Source organism: Phacochoerus africanus, chromosome 2 (assembly GCF_016906955.1).
Source record: "Phacochoerus africanus isolate WHEZ1 chromosome 2, ROS_Pafr_v1, whole genome shotgun sequence".
NCBI classification, from domain to species: Eukaryota; Metazoa; Chordata; class Mammalia; order Artiodactyla; family Suidae; genus Phacochoerus; species Phacochoerus africanus.
The window spans coordinates 244,949,276-244,968,565 of NC_062545.1; the positions used below are offsets into that span (position 1 = coordinate 244,949,276).

Consider the following 19,290-nt stretch of genomic DNA (forward strand, 5'->3'; position numbering starts at 1 on the left):
ATGCATCCTATCTCTTCTTGAGAAGACTCAAGGCTCTCCAGGAGGAGCATGATACCAGTCATGGAGTCAGGACGACTTAGTGGTCAGGAGCAGACATGGCCAGAAGGGCTCCGTCACTTACTTAAGTGAGGTGAGGATGCCTTCTCACCTGCAAAGTGAGGACCTTGTCAAGAGTACTTCCTTCACAAGGTGAGTGTGAGCATTAAATGAGATGGGGCATGTGAAGCAGTTAGCATAGAGGCTAACCTAAGAGTCACCTCATACACGTTAGGTGCTATGATTGTTTTACCATGTCGGGTTGAACCTTAAGAAATACTTGCTGTTTGGACATTCTTCAACTAGAAAATGAACGGCATCCTAGTACACCGACCATTTATTGTCTTCTGTGTGCCCATAAGCGCTAAGCTGATCCTCATCAACCCAACAATCCTACAAGGAGCTATCACTATCTCCAAGTGTAAAGAGACGGCTGCAATAGCCAGAACAGGTATTCGAGATTTTTTTTCTGTAATATTGCCAGGTAAAAGGGAAAGTATTTTAGGTACCTTGGGATGAGCTAGTAGCAAGTTGGCAGCTTCCTCAAAATAGTCCAGGTCCACCTCCTGCAGCTGGTTGGGCAGGTCGTCATAGGCAAAATATGCTAAGGCCAGCACTGCAAAGCCATGAGCAGCCAAAAGACCAGCTCGATATTCAAGTAGACCCCCGATGCCCCCAAACAAGTCGATGATTCCTGGGAAAGGGCCTTCCCCTAAGAGAACAAAGACAGAAGGGAATGGGCTCAGAAAGAGTAACAGGAGGGTCAAGTAGGTAGCAGTGAAAGTTCAGGCTGAGCAGAATGAATTCCATCTTCACACACACAACAAAATGGCATGTTACTTTTAAAATCTTACTGGATCTCACTTGGATAAAGGAATTCTGACTTCCATATAAGCTTTGGCAGAACCAGAAAAAAAAAAATCCAGCTGGGAGGGAGATATTCCTCAGTGGAATATTTTATGTTTAAGAAGAAAAGTAGAAAATTACTGTGTGACTTTGTTCAGGTTACTTTGTTATCTCTTTGTTCAGAAATACAAGTTTTTTGGTGGATTTCTTTTTTTCAAAGAACTCTCTAAATGCAACTTGCTGGCTTCCTCACCTGCCATCATGTTGAAAACTCGAACTCGATCCATGTATTTAGGGAATTCTGTCAGAAAACATTTATAACTTGCAGTATTTAAAGGAATCATATTTACTGTTCATAAAATGTCTTTCAAATGCATGTACTGACTACCATTTGGGGATGGGAACTAGTTTTCCAAAAAGCACCTAATATTGCATAATAGTGCCTCGATAATCTTGCTAGTTGAAAACACAATATTTTTTGGAATTTACCTTGTGGCTCAGTAGTAACAAACTCCACTACTATGCATGAGGGAATGGGTTCAACCTCTGGCCTCTATCAGTGAGTTAAGGATCAGTTGTTGCCCTCAGCTGCAGTGTATGTTGCAGACTGGGCTCTGATCTGGCATTGCTATGGCTGTGGTGTATGCTGACAGCTACAGCTCTGATTTGACCCCTGCTGGGAACATCCATATGTTGAGGCTGTGGCCCTAAAAAGCCAAAACAAACAAACATACATACAAAAAGACAGTATTTTGGCCATTTGGCCGAAAAAATATATATGGGAAATAATGGTTCCCCAACATTTGATGCCCTTTTTTTTGTTTTCTTTCCATCACAATGTTATCCATATCACCAAGTTTAGTCTCACCTGGAGGCAGGAAAAGGGCTCCTCGCACCCGCCCTTCTCGGATCTTCAGCCGCTGCACCCCAGGGCTGGAGAACCAGCGTTGCAACTCCAGGCTGGCCCTGGGCTGAACCACGCCCGACTTTTGCAAATAAACTGAGTCATATAGATCCAGGGTGATCCAAAAGGGGCTGTTCATCACCTCCAGCTTAAGCAGCCTCCCAAAAGCCTTCTCAGGCTTCAGAGACCAGAAGAGGCCCATCGGATGGACCCCCACAAAGTCACCTCCCAAGGCAGGATCCTGCTCCAGGTCCAGCTCACCAGCCTCATTAGCCCTGTAGAAGGCTCTGGACTGGAACAAATTCCCCTTCTCATCCTTCAGCGATGCCATGAGGGTCACCACCTGCAGTGGGGCCAGGCCCATCACTCGGATGTGCACTGGCTCATCTGCAAGGGCACTTACTGGGGTGGCTGTCAGCTGGAACATTGGCAACCTGCAAAGAGACCAAGCAGAATTTCCTGCCCTGCAGTGGAGAGGAGACTCTGTGTTGGAGACAGATTCCAAGGAAGAGACCCAGGCGAGGCTTAAATTAGGTCTGGCCAAGGTAGACTTCTGGGAACTAGTGCAAAATACACAAGATATTTAGAGGAGGGGAAATAAGGTGGGCAGAGAGTGCTCATTATTCTCATTTCATGTATGAGGAAACAGGCTAAGTGGTGTGCTCCAAGTCTTGTAAATAATTAATAGTAGAACTGGAAATTCAAGCTAGGTCTGACACCACAGCCCCCTCCTATCTTATCCATGGTGACACTGTAATAAATGTTAGTTTTGTGGTTCTGAGTAAGTTGAGCTTCAGTTCTGCACTTGAGATCTTTCCCATGTGACCTATTTCACAGTTGTTTGTTAGGATCCAAGTGGGTAATGCAGGATTAAGGGTTTATAGGAAGGCTCAGTGCTGCTTTTCACCTTTCTTGCCTATATAAATAAGCAAAATGTTAGCGTGTTGTTTCTTTCCTTTTTTCCTCTTTTTTGGTTTCCAAGCTCTCCCTGCCATTTTAAGACCAACCACCGGCTCTTTTCAAAATTCCCATTATTTGTTCTTTTTAAGGAAAAATAAATCTTCATAACCTGCTTTTGTAGTTTTCCAATGGAATGATAAGGTTAATAGTTGTTTGTAGTAAAGAGACTATAATATATGTATTATCAGCTTCTTCATTCGTGGCTCATTAATGAGCAAAGATAGGTGTATCCTCTAACTCCTTCCTCCCTCCTTCCCTTGTTTCTTTCCCTCCCTTCTTCTAGACCACATTCTGCAACGGTTTTGAATCTATTTACAAATAACAGAGACATAATAAAATAAAAATAAAATAGGATCTGGGAAAATAGGAACTATAATCAAGAGATAATAAATAAGTGACAGCCAAAGGGAAAACGGCAATCTGTCAGTTCTATTGTTGTAATCCTTCTCATAGAAAATGGTACCGGGTTTTTTCAAGGGAAAGGAAAAAGTGCAGCCTTTTCATCTTTTTGCCAAAAGAAATTTCTTATATGAGACTTTGACATAGGTACGTATCATTTGTTTCAGTAATATCTTCACACAAATTGAAGCAATAGGTACCCCATCATGAAGCTTGATTCTCTAGGGGATCCCTGATTTTATTTTATAGAGAAGGCAAAACAAAGCCTTTAGGGTTTAGATTTGTGCGCAGAAAAGATTCTGAAGAAAATAAACTGGCCCTGGCAATGCACAGGCAGAAGAGAGGCTTGATGTGCAGTTCTTCACTGTTGAAAGGGGGCCACCGGAAGAAAGACAGGGTCAAGGGAAAGTCATTTTGTGCTTCTTTTCAAAAAGTGATTTTATGCAAAGGACACCACACCTTCCCACTTGGTCCCTCATCAAAAACCAGCATTACTAACCATTTCATGTAAAGCTAAACTCAAGGTCAATGGAATGATTTTGACTAAATAGAATAATCGTGAATGTTTTCCCTCAATACCAACAGAGTTCTTGGCAGACCAACTGGCATCAGTTCAACCTTCCTATGTCACTCCTTTGTGCTAGGGAGATGGGGCACATAATATGGGTAACAGCATCTCATGGGACATTTCAGTGCTTCCTTGATATCTTCTGATCTGGTCCTTCCTATAAGCCTCCGTCATCTTCTTTTCTTTCTTCCCAAGAAGAGAGATCATTTAGAAGGGAGACTTGATTGCCCTATTCCACAAATCCTTTCCCAACTCTTCTTCTCAAAACGTCCATATCATGTATGGACTCAATACATTGTTTTATTTCCAAACTGAATTAATTTCAATTCATCAACAAAACCGACCTCCAGCATGCATCCCACATGTGGTCTTATCCTCCCAACTGGACCTCCGACTCCTCAAGGGCACCAACAATGTGTTAAAACTTTAGGGATCCTGTTGCTACTCAAACAGTGAATTATGCAATGTACATGTTTCTGAGTTATGAGATTCATAACAGAGGCAGAAAAAAAATAGCACCAAAAATGTAATTGAAATATTCTATGTACACATAGTGCTTTTGTAACATAAAATATTAGGGCTTCTATCCAAGACATAGTTCCTCTTTATCTGAGAATTGCCCCGTAAAACCCAGAACTGGACACTCAGCAGCTATGTTTAGACCATGTGACCTCCATCCTGGATTTGGGCAGAATACCTAATGCAGGATGGGCCAGGGATGCTCTCCCCCTTGCCAAGGCAGAATGGGAACCCAGAGATCACCAGTCACACTATTAGGATTTAGGCTAAAGGTGAGGCAAGAAGGCACCTAGGTTGCAAAATTCACTGGCACGGCCAAGTACCTGAAGTCCTGACATTTTGTACCCTCGGGGCCTCTCCCTTGCCCCACCCTTTTTGTACATGGCTGAATCCATAAAATTCAGAAGCTGTATCCAGATAAGCACAGAAAGCCAGTGTTGGGTAGAGTGTGGGAGTTTGAGGAAAGACAGACAGAGACAGAGAGAAATGTGGTTTTTTCCTATCCTGAGACGCTCCTAAGGAAAGAAAGTGTAGCTCATTTAGAAGTTCTCGAGCTATGTAGATAAGCCTCATGGCAAAGAGAGAGGCCAGAAGATAGATTTGAGAAGACTTCAGTCTTTAAAAGGAATCTATTGTCGTAGAGCTAGACTTTTTCCTTTGTTTTTCTCTTTTTATGTCCGCCCCTGCAGCATGTTAAAGTTCCTTGGCCAGGAGTCAAATAAGAGCTGTAGATGCAGCCTCTGCCACAGCTTGAGGCAAGGCCTGATCCTTAACTCACTGAGCAAGGTCCATTATGCGGAAAGGACATTGGAGGCAAAGGTCTTAGAAAAAATCATTAGTGTAAACTCCTCTATAGGTAGCCACTTTGGAAAAATCCGGCTGCATCAGGCCTGAGAAGCCCCACACCATACAACAAACTGGGTGGGAAACAGCCTCACCAATCAGCAAACAGGCTGTCTAAAGACCCCCAAGGCACACAGCTGCCTCTAATCATACCAAGAGACAAAGCTCCACCCATCAGATTGATAAAAATAAGCTCCAACTACAAGTGGGCAGGTACCATTCCCTCCCATCAGGAAGCCCACAGAAAGCCCCCATACCAACTTCAGTTACAACAGGGAGGCAGACATCAAAAGCAAGAGAGGCTACAACCCTATTGTCTGAAAAAAGAAACCACACTAAAAATCTATACAAAATAGGAAGGCAGAGCATTATGACTCAGATAAAGGATCAAGAAAAAACAAAACAAACAAACCATCAAAAACAGAAGAACAGCTAAGTGATCTGGAGATTACCAACCTCCATGAAAAAGACTTTAGGCTAGTGAGAGTAAAGATGATTTAAGATCTTGGAAATAAACTGGAGGCAAAGATTGATAAATTATAAGAAACACTGAAGAAAGAAATAGAAGATTTCAAGATTAAGCAAATATAGATGCAAAAATACAACAATTTAAATTACAAAATTCACTAGGAGGAACCAACAGCAGAACACAGGAGGCAAAAGAACAAATAAGTGGAAGACTGATTCGTGGAAATCACTGATGCAGAATAGGGAAGAGTAAGAAGATTGAAAAGCAATGAAGACAGTCTACAATAACTCTGGGACAACTATAAATACACCAATACCCATATTGTAGGGGTGCCAGAAGGAAAGGAGAGAAGAAAAGGGCTAGAGAAAATGTTTGAAGAGATAATAGCCAAAAACTGCCCTAACTTGGGGAAAGAATGACTCACTCAAATCCTGGAAGCACAAAAAGTATCATAAAAAATAAACCCAAGGAGGCTCACCCAGAGACACCTGCTAATCAAACAGACCAATAATAAAGGCCACAAGAAAATATTGAAAGCAGCTGGGGAAAGATACAAATAACATACAAGGGAACACTGATAATGTTATTGGCTGATTTTTTAGGAGAAACCCTGCAGGCCAGATGGGAGTGGCATGATATACTTAAAGTGATGAAAGGAAAAAAAAACCTCCAACTGAGAATACTCTGCCCAACAAGGCTCTCCTTCAGATTTGAAGGAGAAATAAAAAGCTTAACAGACAAGCAAAAGCTAAGAGAATTCAGCATCATGAAACAAGCTTTCCAACAAATACTAAAGGAACATCTCTAGGTGGAAAAGAAAAGGCCACAGCTAGAAAAAAAATTACAAATGACAAGGCTCACCAGTAAAGGCATACATATAGAAAAGGTAGAAAATCATCCACACACAAATATGCCACCAAAACCAGAAATCATGGGAAGAGCATACAAACGCAGGATGCTAGAGATGCATTTGCAATTAAGAGACCGACAATTTAAAACAATATTTTATATATATATAGACTCCTTTATCAAAACTTTATGGTAGGAGTTTCCATTGTGGCTCTGAGGTAACTAATCCAACTAGTATCATGAGGATGTAGGTTCAATCCCTGGCCCTGTTCAGTGGCTTAAGGATCCGGCATTGCTGCAATCTGCAGTGTAGGTCACAGACGAGGTTTGGATATGGCATTGCTGTGGGTGCCATAGGCTGGTGGTTACAGCTCTGATTTGACCCTTAGCCTGGGAACTTCCATATGCTGCTGATATGGCCCCCAAAAGACCCAAAAACAAAAACGTAAAAGCAAAACCAAAAACTTCATGGTAACTGCAAACCAAAAATCTACAAAAGACACACACACAAATAAGAAAAAGCAATCCAAACACAACACTAAAGATAGTCATCGAACCACAAGAGAAGAGAACAAGGGAAGAAAAAATGCCAACAGAAACAAATCCAAAGCACTTAATAAAATAGCAACAATGGAGTTCCCGTCGTGGCTCAGTGGTTAACGAATCTGACTAGGAACCATGAGGTTTCGGGTTCGATCCGTGGCCTTGCTCAGTGCGTTGAGGATCTGGCGTTGCTCAGTGCGTTGAGGATCCGGCGTTGCCCTGAGCTGTGGTGTAGGTTGCAAATACGGCTTGGATCCCGTGTTGCTGTGGCTCTGGCGTAGGTCGGCAGCTACAGCTCCGATTGGACCCCTAGCCTGGGAACCTCCATGTGCCGCGGGAGTGGCCCAAGAAATGGCAAAAAGACAGAAAAATAAAATAAAATAAAATGGCAACAAGAACATAAATATCAATAATTACCTTAAATGTAAATGGACTAAAGGCCCCAACCAAAAGACACAGACTAGCTGAATGAATACAAAAACAGAACCCATATATATGCCATCTTCAAGAGACTCACTTCAATTCTAGGTACACATACAAATTGAAAGTGAGAGTATGGAAGAAAATTTTCCATGCAAAAAGAAATCAAAAGAAAGCTCAGAGGGTCAGGGATCCAGCTTTGCCGAGAGCTATGGTGTAGGTTGCAGATGTGTATCAGATCTGAGCTGCTGTGACTGTGGCATAGGTTGGCAGCTGTAGCTCTGATTGGACCCCCAGCCTGGGAACTTGCATATGACACAGGTGCAGCCCTAAAAAGCAAACCATCCTCCCCCCAAAAACCCTCCAGAAGGTGGGCATTGAGAGAACCTCCCTCAACACAATAAAGGTCATTCTTTCCTTAGCCACACCTTCTGTTTTTCTTTCCTACTTCCTTCTTGACTTCAACTTCATCTTTCCCTTTCCCTGATTCTGAAACTTTTAGTTAAATATATTCCCTGGTGTACAATGTGGCAGGACTAGTAATCCAATAGTAAGATTAAACTTTAGTCCACAAACCCATATGTGCACACACAGTATGTAACTTTTTTCTATTTTCCAGAGTCAAGTAATTTCTATCCTGAGTCCTTGTCCCTCCAGGTGGCAGAGATGTAATCCCAAGAGTTCAGAGAACCCTACTTTTCCTGGGTGCACAAGTAAGTTCCCCGTGACTGTGGTGTTGGCCACAGACTTGGGGTTGGGACGCCCAGCTCCCATGTGATGCATTCTTCTAAACCCATTTTACAATGGATGTGGGGATTCTGAATTCAGATACCTGTAGGGGCCAGGAAGGTTCTATAGATTTGTAGATAAAGGTCAGAAATCATCAAAATTTAAGACTGTAGTGAACCTAAGACTACCTGCCCATCTAAAGCCATTCAAATGTAATTCTATTTTAAAAACAGGAGTTTCCTTGGGGCACAGTGTGTTAAGGATCCAGCATTGTCTCTGCAATGGCTTGGGTCACTGCTGTGGTGCAGATTTGATCCCTGGCCCAGGAACTTCCTCATGCACCTGGGGCAGCCAAAAAACAAACAAACAAACAAACAAACAAAGCATATTCACAAAACCACAACCACACAACAACAAACTAACAAAAAAACACAACTCAAGATGTGGACCAAACAAAACACACCCATTCATGACTTCTGAAATTCCCATCATCCGTTAGGCTTTTTAGAATTCAAGGGCCAGGAAAAGACCTTGGTTTTTCACTTTCTGGTGTGCCATCCTTTCCTACAGCAATAGGTATCAACTTACCTACCTCTGGAAAAAGAAGGAAAACAGGGTAAAAATGGAAATACCAAAAGGTGAGGATGGAAAGTGGGAAGTGAGGACTCACTGATTAATATTTTCAGTGGTATAAGGCAAGGAAAACCTGCCCCCCATATCCAAAGCCTTCAAACCTTCTCCTTGTCACCTCTCAACATATTTAGTTCTTTCCTGGTTTCCTTGTATTCCATTTCTATTGTCCTAGTCTCCATTGGATCCCAACTAATCCATATATTGTGATAGGGAAAAATACCCTTGTTAGTTGATAAGGCTGATTGCTCACCAGAGCCCGTTCCTCATAGATTTTCAGAATAAGTTATAAGTAGTTTTAAAACGTATCCTGTCCAACACTGTTATCATCATTGATGAAGCACCTACTGTGTAGAGGGACACCCAGCTGAAGGGGGCTTTCTTTCCCTCCTCTGGGCTCTATACCATGCCAATCACAGCATGTAATATATTCTTGAATCTTATATGAGAGTCCTGTGTGCTTCCTATCTCCTGTTACTCAGTATGTTTCTTTCTTTCTTTTTTTTTTTTTTTTTTGGTCTTTTTGCTATTTCTTGGGCCACTCCCGAGGCATATGGAGGTTCCCAGGCTAGGGGTCCAAATGGAGCCGTAGCCACCAGCCTACGCCAGAGCCACAGCAACGCAGGATCTGAGCCGCGTCTGCAACCTACACCACAGCTCACGGCGACGCCAGATCGTTAACCCACTGAGCAAGGGCAGGGACCGAACCTGCAACCTCATGGTTCCTAGTCAGATTCGTTAACCACTGCACCACGACGGGAACTCCTTAGTATGTTTCTTGAGGGCAGGGTCCTGTCTGATATGTCTTTGCCACTTACATTGCACATGAGCCCTTCACATCCCATGTGTTCATTCAATGATTGTGGACTTTCCTCTCCATTCCATAAAGTCTCATCATTTACCCAATTCTTTCTCTCTTTCTATGGTCTTTTTTGCTCCCCAGTCTGATTGCTGTACTGTTGTCACACAGAACTTTACAAAATTCAAAAATAATCAAATTTCTTCCCCACTTTAAACCTACAATGGCAGCCAGATTCACTTGAGGGTTAAATCTGAATCCTTTATCCCTGTACTTAAACACCCTTTACAGGGGAGTGACTCTACCACAGCACTTTGGAGACCTTCTATGTTTCCACAGGCAAAGCTTGAACTATTACCTGACCTAAGTCTGGGTGGAATGCCTTGCGATCCTTCTGGGAGCGTGCAAAGATAAGCGGTCTTCAGAAGAAGAGTCTTATTAAGACTGTTTTCCCATCTGTCTCTCCCTAGCTGTGGGAGGCTTCCACGGGGCAGTTTTCCATCCACCTTCTTGGGTCCAGAGAGACATGCGACTTTCTATCTCACCCCTACACCCCTGCAGGTTCCAGGACCATTGAGCTGCAGTCTAATACACTTCTCAGCCACACACTATCTCACTACTATGTTGAGGCTGCCTGGTTCCTTTTGCTTCAGTGACGTTTCTTCTGGTGTGTGCAGAAGGGACCCAGAGAGCTTCAGCCTTGACATCTCTTGCCTTCATGATCTATATGAATAATAAAACGTAATTCCCAGCTAAGTCATTCAGACATGAACTTACCCTTGGGTTTGACACCTTTTCTTTTTGTCTTTTGTCCTTTTAGGGCCACACCCATGGCACATGGAGGTTCCCAGGCTAGGGGTCGAATCTCGAACCCGCAACCTCATGGTTCCTAGTGGGATTCGTTTCCGCTGTGCCATGATGGGAACTCCCTGACACATTTTTTTTGTTTGTTTGTTTTTGGTTTTGGTCTTTTTATGGCCACATCCGAGGCATATGGAGGTTCCCAGGCTAGGGGTCCAATCAGATCTGTAGCGTTGGCCTGTACCACAGCCACAGCAAGACAGGATCTGAGCCTGGTTTGTGACCTACACCACAGCTCACGGCAATGCCTCACCACAGTGCGGGATCTTTAACCCACTGAGTGAGGCCAGGGATCGAACCTGAGTCCTCATGGATGCTAGTCAGGTTTGATAACCGCTGAGCCACGACAGGAACTCCTCCCTGACACATTTTATCATCTAATCCAGTCAAAGCTTTTCAACCTTTCCCGTTAGCATAGGATATTGTAAAACTCTGCTTCTTTCTCTGTCTCTCCCTTTTCTGCTCTATCCCATATAGTGACCACCAGCTGCATGCAGCTACTTATGTTTCAATTCATTAAAAATACATAAAATTCAAAATTTAGTCCCTCAGTCACAATAACCACATAATAATTGCTCAATAGTCACATGAAACTACTGCCTACTGTATTGGACTAGGTAGCTATGGAATATTCCCATCATCACAGAATAGTCCATTAAACAGCAATACTCTGGATTGTAAAGTAGTCATCAAGGGTAGTAATTACACCTTGTTCAACACTCTATTCCCCTGTTCCTGAGATAGGGCCTGGCACATAGTGTTTGTTCAGTAAGTGTTTGAGGAATTAAGAGAAAGAGTAAATGATAAAGGAACCCCCCCCCCAAAATATTGAGCAACATAGCTCAGAGAGAATGTGAAGACAGAACAGAAACCCAGTTGAATTTGTACGGGCTATTTCTGAAGAAGGGAGTCTCCTCAAAATTGAATGGAGTAAAATTTTCTGTCTTCCTATTTTTTTTTTTTTTTTTGCAGCAAAAGTCAAGACTCTGTATACTGCAGACTGTTAGTGAAACCAAAGCTACAAAGCAGCCAGAGAGCAAGAAGCAAGAACTCTGCTGCCTCATGTAACCATAGCCTCTCAGGATTGGAGGGGAGCCCTCAGTAAAATGGAAGTGACCTGATAGGGACTTAGAGTTGAAAGCCCCTTTCAGACCTTCTGAGTCCCAGGGTGAAGGGTGGGGATCAAGCCTACGACACTGGCAGACCTTGACCTATTAGAGGAAAGGCAGTCAAGAACTGGTAAGCACATCAACCGATCAGAAAGCAGGAAACAAAGAATAAAAGACAGCCAACATTAAAATTACCCACAGGGGTTAAAATTACCATTAATACGCAAGAAACATCAATTCCATTCCCTTTAGGAGCATTTGCTTTCTTTTATTCACCACAGCTCTTCCTCCTCTTATGCAATAAAACCCCAGAGAAAAATTCCTTGGGTCAAGAAACCATCTCTCCATTCGTTCACATTAACTGGACCCTGGCTTTTGAAGCCAAATGTGGATTTTGTCTCCAAAATGGTCTCTAAACTATCTTTTGGTAAGGTTGGTGCATTGCATATGCATTGCACATGAATCTGTTTTTGAGCAATAAACCACCTAGGATGGTAATTGCAGGTTTTTCAGAGAAATATGCTACCCACTTGGGTGAGAGAAACACACAGAGCAAGATGAAAGCACTCTTTCCAGGTGCCTTGCTGCTGAAATCAGAAAGCAGGCTTCTATTTGGCCTTGACAGCCTTCACTCACCCTCAGTTCGGCTGGAGGAAGCAGTGTTGAGAAGGATGGCTTCCTGATCCAGCTAGAAGCACTGGACACATGCCAGTTGCCCAAAAATTTAGATCCTTCAAAATACCCCAGCCGGCTGTTCAAAGTTGAAACTGCCTCCACAGAAAGCACCGGCTGGTTTTGTTCTTTTTTTATTTTTTCTTTTTTGTTGTTGTTGTTTTGTTTTGTTTTGTTTTTGGTCTTCAAGCACAGGGCTCCCAGCACTAACTGCCACAGAGTCTGGGCAGGGGCTCAGTCCACCTGGTGTGCCTTTCAATGCAGGTGTTTCATAATTGAGTCTTTCATTTCATCACACAGGTCTGGTTTCTAAGCCTCATCCCTTTCTCCTCTGCTCAACTCCTGGCTCTATTCTCTTTTCCTTCAATTCCTTCTCATTGTTTCAGGGCAAAACAAAGAAGGGTTAAAAGGCCCTTCTTATAGCTGCTGCTTTTTAAAGTGCTAATAATTTTTATGTCAAAGATGTCTATTTAGAAATGAGATTCTGGCTTCCTTAGAATGAGAGAAAATAAAAGCAGCAAAAAAATGATTGTGGAGTAAAGACTATTCCAAGGGGTGAAAGTCACCATGTGTACTTCAAGGATCTGAATAAGCTTCCCCAGAGCTGCAACAGCATCAGTGGTAAACTGTGACTCCCTTTCAGTGACTGAGCCAAAAATGTTTCTAAACATCATTAGACACAAAAAAATGTTCCCATTAGTAGGAGTAAATATAGAAATGGACCCATTGCAACCTCTCTTGAGACAAAAACAGTGTTGGTGTGTAGAACAAAATGTATTTCACATTTCCAGAGAATGGTGTTTAACAGCCTATGGGGAAAGCATAGAAAATTTAGGGCTATGTCCCTGGGTTCTGATTTCAGCACTGCTCTTAATTCATTGTACAAATTTTTCTGAGCCTCTATTTCTTAGCTGTCGTATGAGAAGCCTAACATAAATCAGTATTCCAAAATAGTTCAGTCATTACATAGCACTTGCATAAGTTTAGCCTTATCTGTGTACTCCTTGACCTATTACTTAAGGCAAAAAATGACCCCTCAAAGTATGTACATTTACTACATTAAGGCTAGACCCTGGGCCTTCTTGTACTAGGGAAGAAGGACTCCCTGCCTAGAACAAGGGCCTAGGCATTGACCAAAGGTGAGGATGGGTTAGAAGAAACTGGAAACCTCAGAGGAAGATCTTATCCTGTTTCCTCTTGGAGTTCTCGAAAAAAAGAGTAAAATGGGATATTGTGTGTTTAGGCCGAGAGAGATGCAAAGACAGCTTGCATAATTTTCTCTTTGCACTTCAGTTTTCTGAAAATCAGGAAAAGTTCTCAAAGTTCCCATATTCTCACGTGATGGACATGAAAGGCAGCTGAGAGAGTTAAAGGCCAGCAGGCTTCCCCTGGGATCATTACAGCAGTGTGTGAGCTGACCCTTTGGCACAGGACGTAGGGTATATAGGTCTTCCAGGGACCCGATAAAGGACACAACTGACACTCAGAGAATTTTGAAGGATAATGAAAGCCAAGTGGGCAAACCCAGAGGATTTTGCCACCTGAGCCAGAGGGCAAGAGCGAGTATGTCAGCTGGCCTTGGCCATGCTGAGAGAACAAACCATGAGTTATGAATGCAGATGTGCAGAAGGTCAATGCCTGGAGAACAGATGAGGTACACGTCCACCAGGATAGAGAAGCTGGCCAAGAAGAGTTACTGGATCTAGAATCCTTCCCCCCACCCTTGCCCTGAGACTATATAGGCCCTCTTGCACCCTGATTTGGAGAAGGGGCTGGCGTATCTTTGAAGGAAAGAAACATGTCTGCTACTCTCTGAACTTCAAAATGACTATCCTTCTGAACATGAGCTGGACTAAACAGGAGAAGATTAAGATACATTTAATGAGCTGGTTTATGTTTTCTTTCCCCGCCACCATCATTGCCAACAGGTGTTTGAAAGGCAGCCTGCTTGGATTACACAAAACTAAAGAGAAGGAAGGATCAATGATGGGCTGCCTGAGCTCTCCTCCTCCCACAAACACAACAAAACTATGAGTACGTGTCAAAAAATCCTCTCCCGAAAGGACCCGAAGATTAGCAGAACAGCTCTTCTACAATGGAGTATATAAAAACAACAGTAACACTGAGACTGGAGGAGAGGAAGAGAAGTGATCCTGTTGGCACCCACACTACCAGTGGCCAACTCAGAAGAGGAGGGTACCACAAGCTAGGGAACCATCCCTAAGGAGAGAGAGGCAAAACCTCACCTTAGGTCCCAGCACTGGGATGCAATCCTTCTTGGCTGGCTTTGAGTGAGCCTTATTGGCACGCTGTAGGAAACCAAGACTGCTTTTAAAGGGCATACACACAGACTTGCTTGCTCCCAATCCTAGTACAGAGGCAGCAGATTGAAAAGTACCTGGTGCTCTGGCTGGCCTGCCAAGACAGTCCCAGCATGCCCCCTTGCCCACACCAGGTTCCAGCTCTAGCCCCTTCGACTCCAGTCCTCCTCCCTGCCAAGGTGATGGCCACCAGCACACCCCAGGAGAAAAGGCAGCTTGCACTGGGCTCTTGCTCTAGCCCACTCTGGCCCCAGTCAGGGTCCACCCTTTCCCCACCAAGGTGGCAGCCACCAGTGGGACTTGGGAGAAGCCTAGCCCATGCCAGCCTCCAGCTCTAGCCCCCATCCCCTAAGCTCCATCCCATTCCCGCTGAGGCAATGGACCTGGCGTGCTTCACAAAAAGCTCTAGCTCATGCTTGCTTCAGATCAATCTCCCCTACCAAAGTCACCAGAAACACATAGGTTCCTTAGAGATGCTCCTGCACAGGAACTTGCCTTCCAGACCAGAAAAGGTGACTAATTCCTTTATTTTCATAGAGACAAACAGAAAGTCAAACAAAATGAAAAAACAAGAATCTGTTCAAAACCGTAGAACATGATAAGACCCAGAAAAAAACCCCAATGAAACAGAAATTAAATAATTTACTTGATAAGTAATTCAAAGCAATAGTCATAAAATACTCACTGAACTTGAAAAAGACTAAATGAAGGCAGCAAGAACTTCAGCAAAGAATTAGAAAATATTGGAGTTCCCTGGTGGCCTAGCAGGTAAGAAATCATCATTGTCACTGCTGTGGCTCAGGTATGATCCCTGGCCCAGAATCTTCCACATGCCAAAGGTATAGTGGCACAAAAAAGGAGAAAAAGAGAACTAGAAAATATCATAAAGAGCTAATCACAGCTGAAGAATACAATAAATGAAATGAAAAATACACTAGAGGAAATTAACAACAGATTGTGTGATACAGAAGAATACAAATTGACCTGGAAGACAGAATAGTGGAAATCACCCAATCAGAAATAAAGAAAATAAATGCTTGTCATGAGTATACTTTAAGAGACTTCTGGGACATACTAACATTTGAATTATAAGGGGTCCCCAAAAAAGAAGAAACAAAAGGGTACAAAATGTATTTTCTAAAATATTGGCTAAAAACTTCCCTAATGGGAAGAAAGAAACAGATACCTAGATCCAAGAATCACAGAAAATTCCAAACAAGATGAACCCAAAGAAAACCACACCAAGACATATCCCAATTAAAATGGCAAAAATTTGTGATAAAGAGAGAACTCTAAGGGTGGCAAGAGAGAAACAAAGAGTCACATGAAGAGAATACCCATAAGGCTATCAGCTCATTTTTCAGCAGAAATTTTGCAGTCCAGAAGGGACTAGTATGAGTTTAAAGCGATGAAAGGGAATAAAACTGAAAACCGAGGTCATTCCTCCTGCAAGGTTATCATGCAGAACAGAATGAGAGATAAGAGTTTTCCTGGCAAAGATAGAGTTCATCACCACTAAGCCAACATTATAAGAAATGCTAAAGTTCTGAAGAAATAGAGGGAAATATTGGCAAAGGTAAATATATAGTAAAGGCAGTGGATCAACCACTTTAAAAATCTAGTACAAAAGTTACAAGATAAAAATTGTAAAATCAACTATAACTAGAAGAAAAATTAAGGGATACACATTTTCATTGAAATCTCAGGGAAGGAAGGAAAAAAACGGTAGCAGAGGAGTAGGACATGAGTGTCACCTACTCCCACAAATACATTGTAAATCCATCTATATGTGGAACTATTCTCACAGAAAAATAGCTGAATGCTGACAAAAGTCCCCAGGATTTGGATAGAGCAAGAAAAACTTCATGAAACTGCATAGGAAAAAAGAAAGAGGAAGAAAATGAGAGAAACGGAGAAGAGAAGTGGGTCAGGTCCTGCACCCCTAGAAAGGACCTGGAAAGAGGAACTACTCCTGCACCCTGGGAAATTCCCCACACCAGCAGAGACCAGCAGAGACAGAGGAGGACTTTTGGAGTATTGGGGGAGAACATAGCAATCAGTGTAAAGCAGTTGAAATGGAATATGTCCTCAACAAATGGTCAGTCTCTCTGCCCTGCACTTCCCAACTGTAGGATGATGCAATCAGGGGCCAGGAACTGAAACTCCAGCTTCAGACATCAGACTCAGAGAGAGGGCTGAGACTGACTACATGGGAAAAGACTAGCATTCATAGTGCAGAGAAAACCTGAAGGGACTAGAGTCAGGAGTGACCACATTTGAGACTATAAGCTGAGTAAAGCCAGTTGGGCTTGGAAGCTAGAAGCCATTGTTAGGGGGTGCTGGAGGGAAGGGGCAGAATCCATCACCTTACAAGGCCTCTCAGGTTGCAAGATGACAACTTCTCCAGCTATAGGATATACCCTCAGAGCAGCAGCTGCTTAGCAACAGCTGGGGAGCAGCCCACTGCCCTTAAGGCTACAGAGAGAGTAGAGCAAGCAGAGAGAACCCTTGCAGGAGGCAGAGAGAACCCTTGCAGGAGGCAGAGGGAACTCAGGAACAGCACAGGCCATGTGACCCCAGCCAGCAGCTAGGTGTTGGAGCGGGGGGGGGGGGGAGGGCATTGACGTGATTGCATAACAGTGCAAACAATCCTGGGAATTGGAAGGGGCCCCCTAAGCAGGCAGAAAGCCACGATTTGTCTAGGAGGTAGAAGGTGAATTTGGAAACAGCACAGACCATGTAGAAGTTCTCACAGAGCCCCCTGGGTAGGCAGAGAGCCTCGATTTACCTAGGGGGTGGATAAAATTATTTCAGAAATGGCACAAACATTACTGGGAGTTGGAAGGGACCTCCTAAGTGGATGGAAAGCCACAATTTGTCGAGGGGGCAGAAGGTGAATTTGTAAACAGCATGGATCATACAGGAGTCTGCAATGGAGCCACCTGGGTGGGCAGAGAGCCTTGATTTGCCTAGGTGGGTAGAGAAAGTTATTTCTGAAACAGCACAAAGTGTCCTGGGGAATAGTACAAGCCCTGTGATCCCAGTCAACATTCAAGTGGGGGACCACAGAAGCAGCATAATTGCAGAGCTAGCCAAAGAGGGTCCTTCTGGCTCACCTTTTACTTTGCAGTAGCTACAGGGAGCACTCTGCCATCAGCCCAGTAGGGGTAGGAACCACCAGAATGGTGCAGAGCCTGCAGAAACAGAGAGAATTTTAGTAACAGATAGGGAGCAGCCCACTTCTTTGGGGCTACAGAGAACACTCCCTACTGACCAAACAGAGGGATGGACATAGAAAGCATCTTCCCCCACAGCCGCAGAAAGCAACCCCAAGAGCTCCCAACAAAGGGAGGGACTGCAGGATCAGCTGCTGACATTATCAACCATAGGAAGTCATCCTGGGAGCTACCTGGAAGCAAGAGGGGTTGCAGGAACCAGTGCTTGTCCTCCTGCCTCAACAACAATCCCACGAACTGTGAGCCACTGCTAACTCATGAATTCAATACCTAGTAACCTCCCTGCTCCAGGAGAGGTAGCATAATACCACAGCTCCCATCACTAACTCTGGTATATGTGTGCTGCTACCACCCATGAAAACTCCAAGACTAGGGACCAGCTGCTGCATCTACATACCTGCTGCAAGGGGAAAATAAACATAGAAAGTTAGATTTTATGAGATAACAAAGAAATAGCTATCAGACAAAGGAACAAGACAAAATCACAGAGAAACAACTAAATGAAGAGGAGTTAGGTAATCTACCTGAAAAAAAAAACAAACTCAGAGTGATGATAGTAAAGATGATTTGAGATCTTGAGGAAAAAATGGAGGCACAGACAGAGAGGTTACAAAAAATGTTTAACAAAAAGCTAGAAGACCTAACGAACAAGCAAAATAAGATGGTTAGAACAATATCTCAAATGAAAAATACATTAGAAGGAATCAACAGCAGGATAATGGAGGTAGAAGAATGAATAAGTGATGTGGAAGACAGAGTGGTGGAAATCACTGTCATAAGGAAAAAAATAAAGAATGAAAGTAATTGAGAATCTAAGAGACCTCTGGGACAACATCAAATGCACCAATGTTTGTATCATAGGGGTCCCAGAAGAAGAAGAGAAAGGGCCAGAGAAATATTCAAAGAGATTATAGTTAAAACCTTCCCTAGTATGGGAAAGGAAACACTCACTCAAGTTGAGGAAGCACAGGGAATCCCACACAGGATAAACTCAAGAAGCACAGCAAGACACATACCAATCAAACTGACAAAAGTTAAATACAGAGAAAAAATATTAAAAGCCACAAGGGAAAACCAACAAATAAAATACAAGGGTACCTTATAAGGATGACAGCTCATCTTTCAGCAGAAACTCTGCAAGCTAGAAGGGCATAGCAAGATATATTTAAGGCGATGAAGGAGAGGATCTAGAACCTTGAACACTATACACAGCAAAGCTCTCACTCAGATTTGACAGAGAGATCAAAAGCTTTTCAAGCAAGCAATAGCAAAGAGAATTCAGCAGCTCCAAAACATCTCTACAGAAACTTCTCTAGGTAGCAAAGAAAAAGTCACAATTACAAACAAGAAATTTTCAAATGAGAAAACTCATTGGTAAAGACAAAAATAATATAAAGGTAGAAAAACCCCTACTGACAAATATGACTTCAAAAATAGCAAACATGAGAAGATAAATGAGGAACATTTAAAATGCATCTGAAAAGAAGAAAACCACAACCCCAAACAATTCTGTACACATATCATTTGCTATATCTAAATCTCATGGGAACCACAAACCAAAGAACTATAATGGACCA

At 43.0% G+C, this 19,290-nt stretch overlaps 1 protein-coding gene across 4 annotated transcripts in view; it reads right to left on the reverse strand.

Annotated features, from left to right (window-relative positions):
* Window positions 1-19,290, reverse strand: part of LOC125120192 (acyl-coenzyme A amino acid N-acyltransferase 2-like) — a 36,804-nt gene that overhangs the window by 3,986 nt on the left and 13,528 nt on the right. For 3 of the 4 annotated variants that reach the window (XM_047768056.1, XM_047768053.1, XM_047768057.1), the window contains 3 exons: window positions 17,594-17,671; window positions 1,751-2,220; window positions 546-748 (listed from right to left, as the gene is read on the reverse strand). In XM_047768056.1, the coding sequence (XP_047624012.1) occupies window positions 546-748; window positions 1,751-2,213 (666 nt within the window). In that variant the 5' untranslated portion in view covers window positions 2,214-2,220; window positions 17,594-17,671. The remainder of the gene's footprint in view (window positions 1-545; window positions 749-1,750; window positions 2,221-17,593; window positions 17,672-19,290) is intronic. The other variant, XM_047768055.1, reaches the window with a different exon arrangement.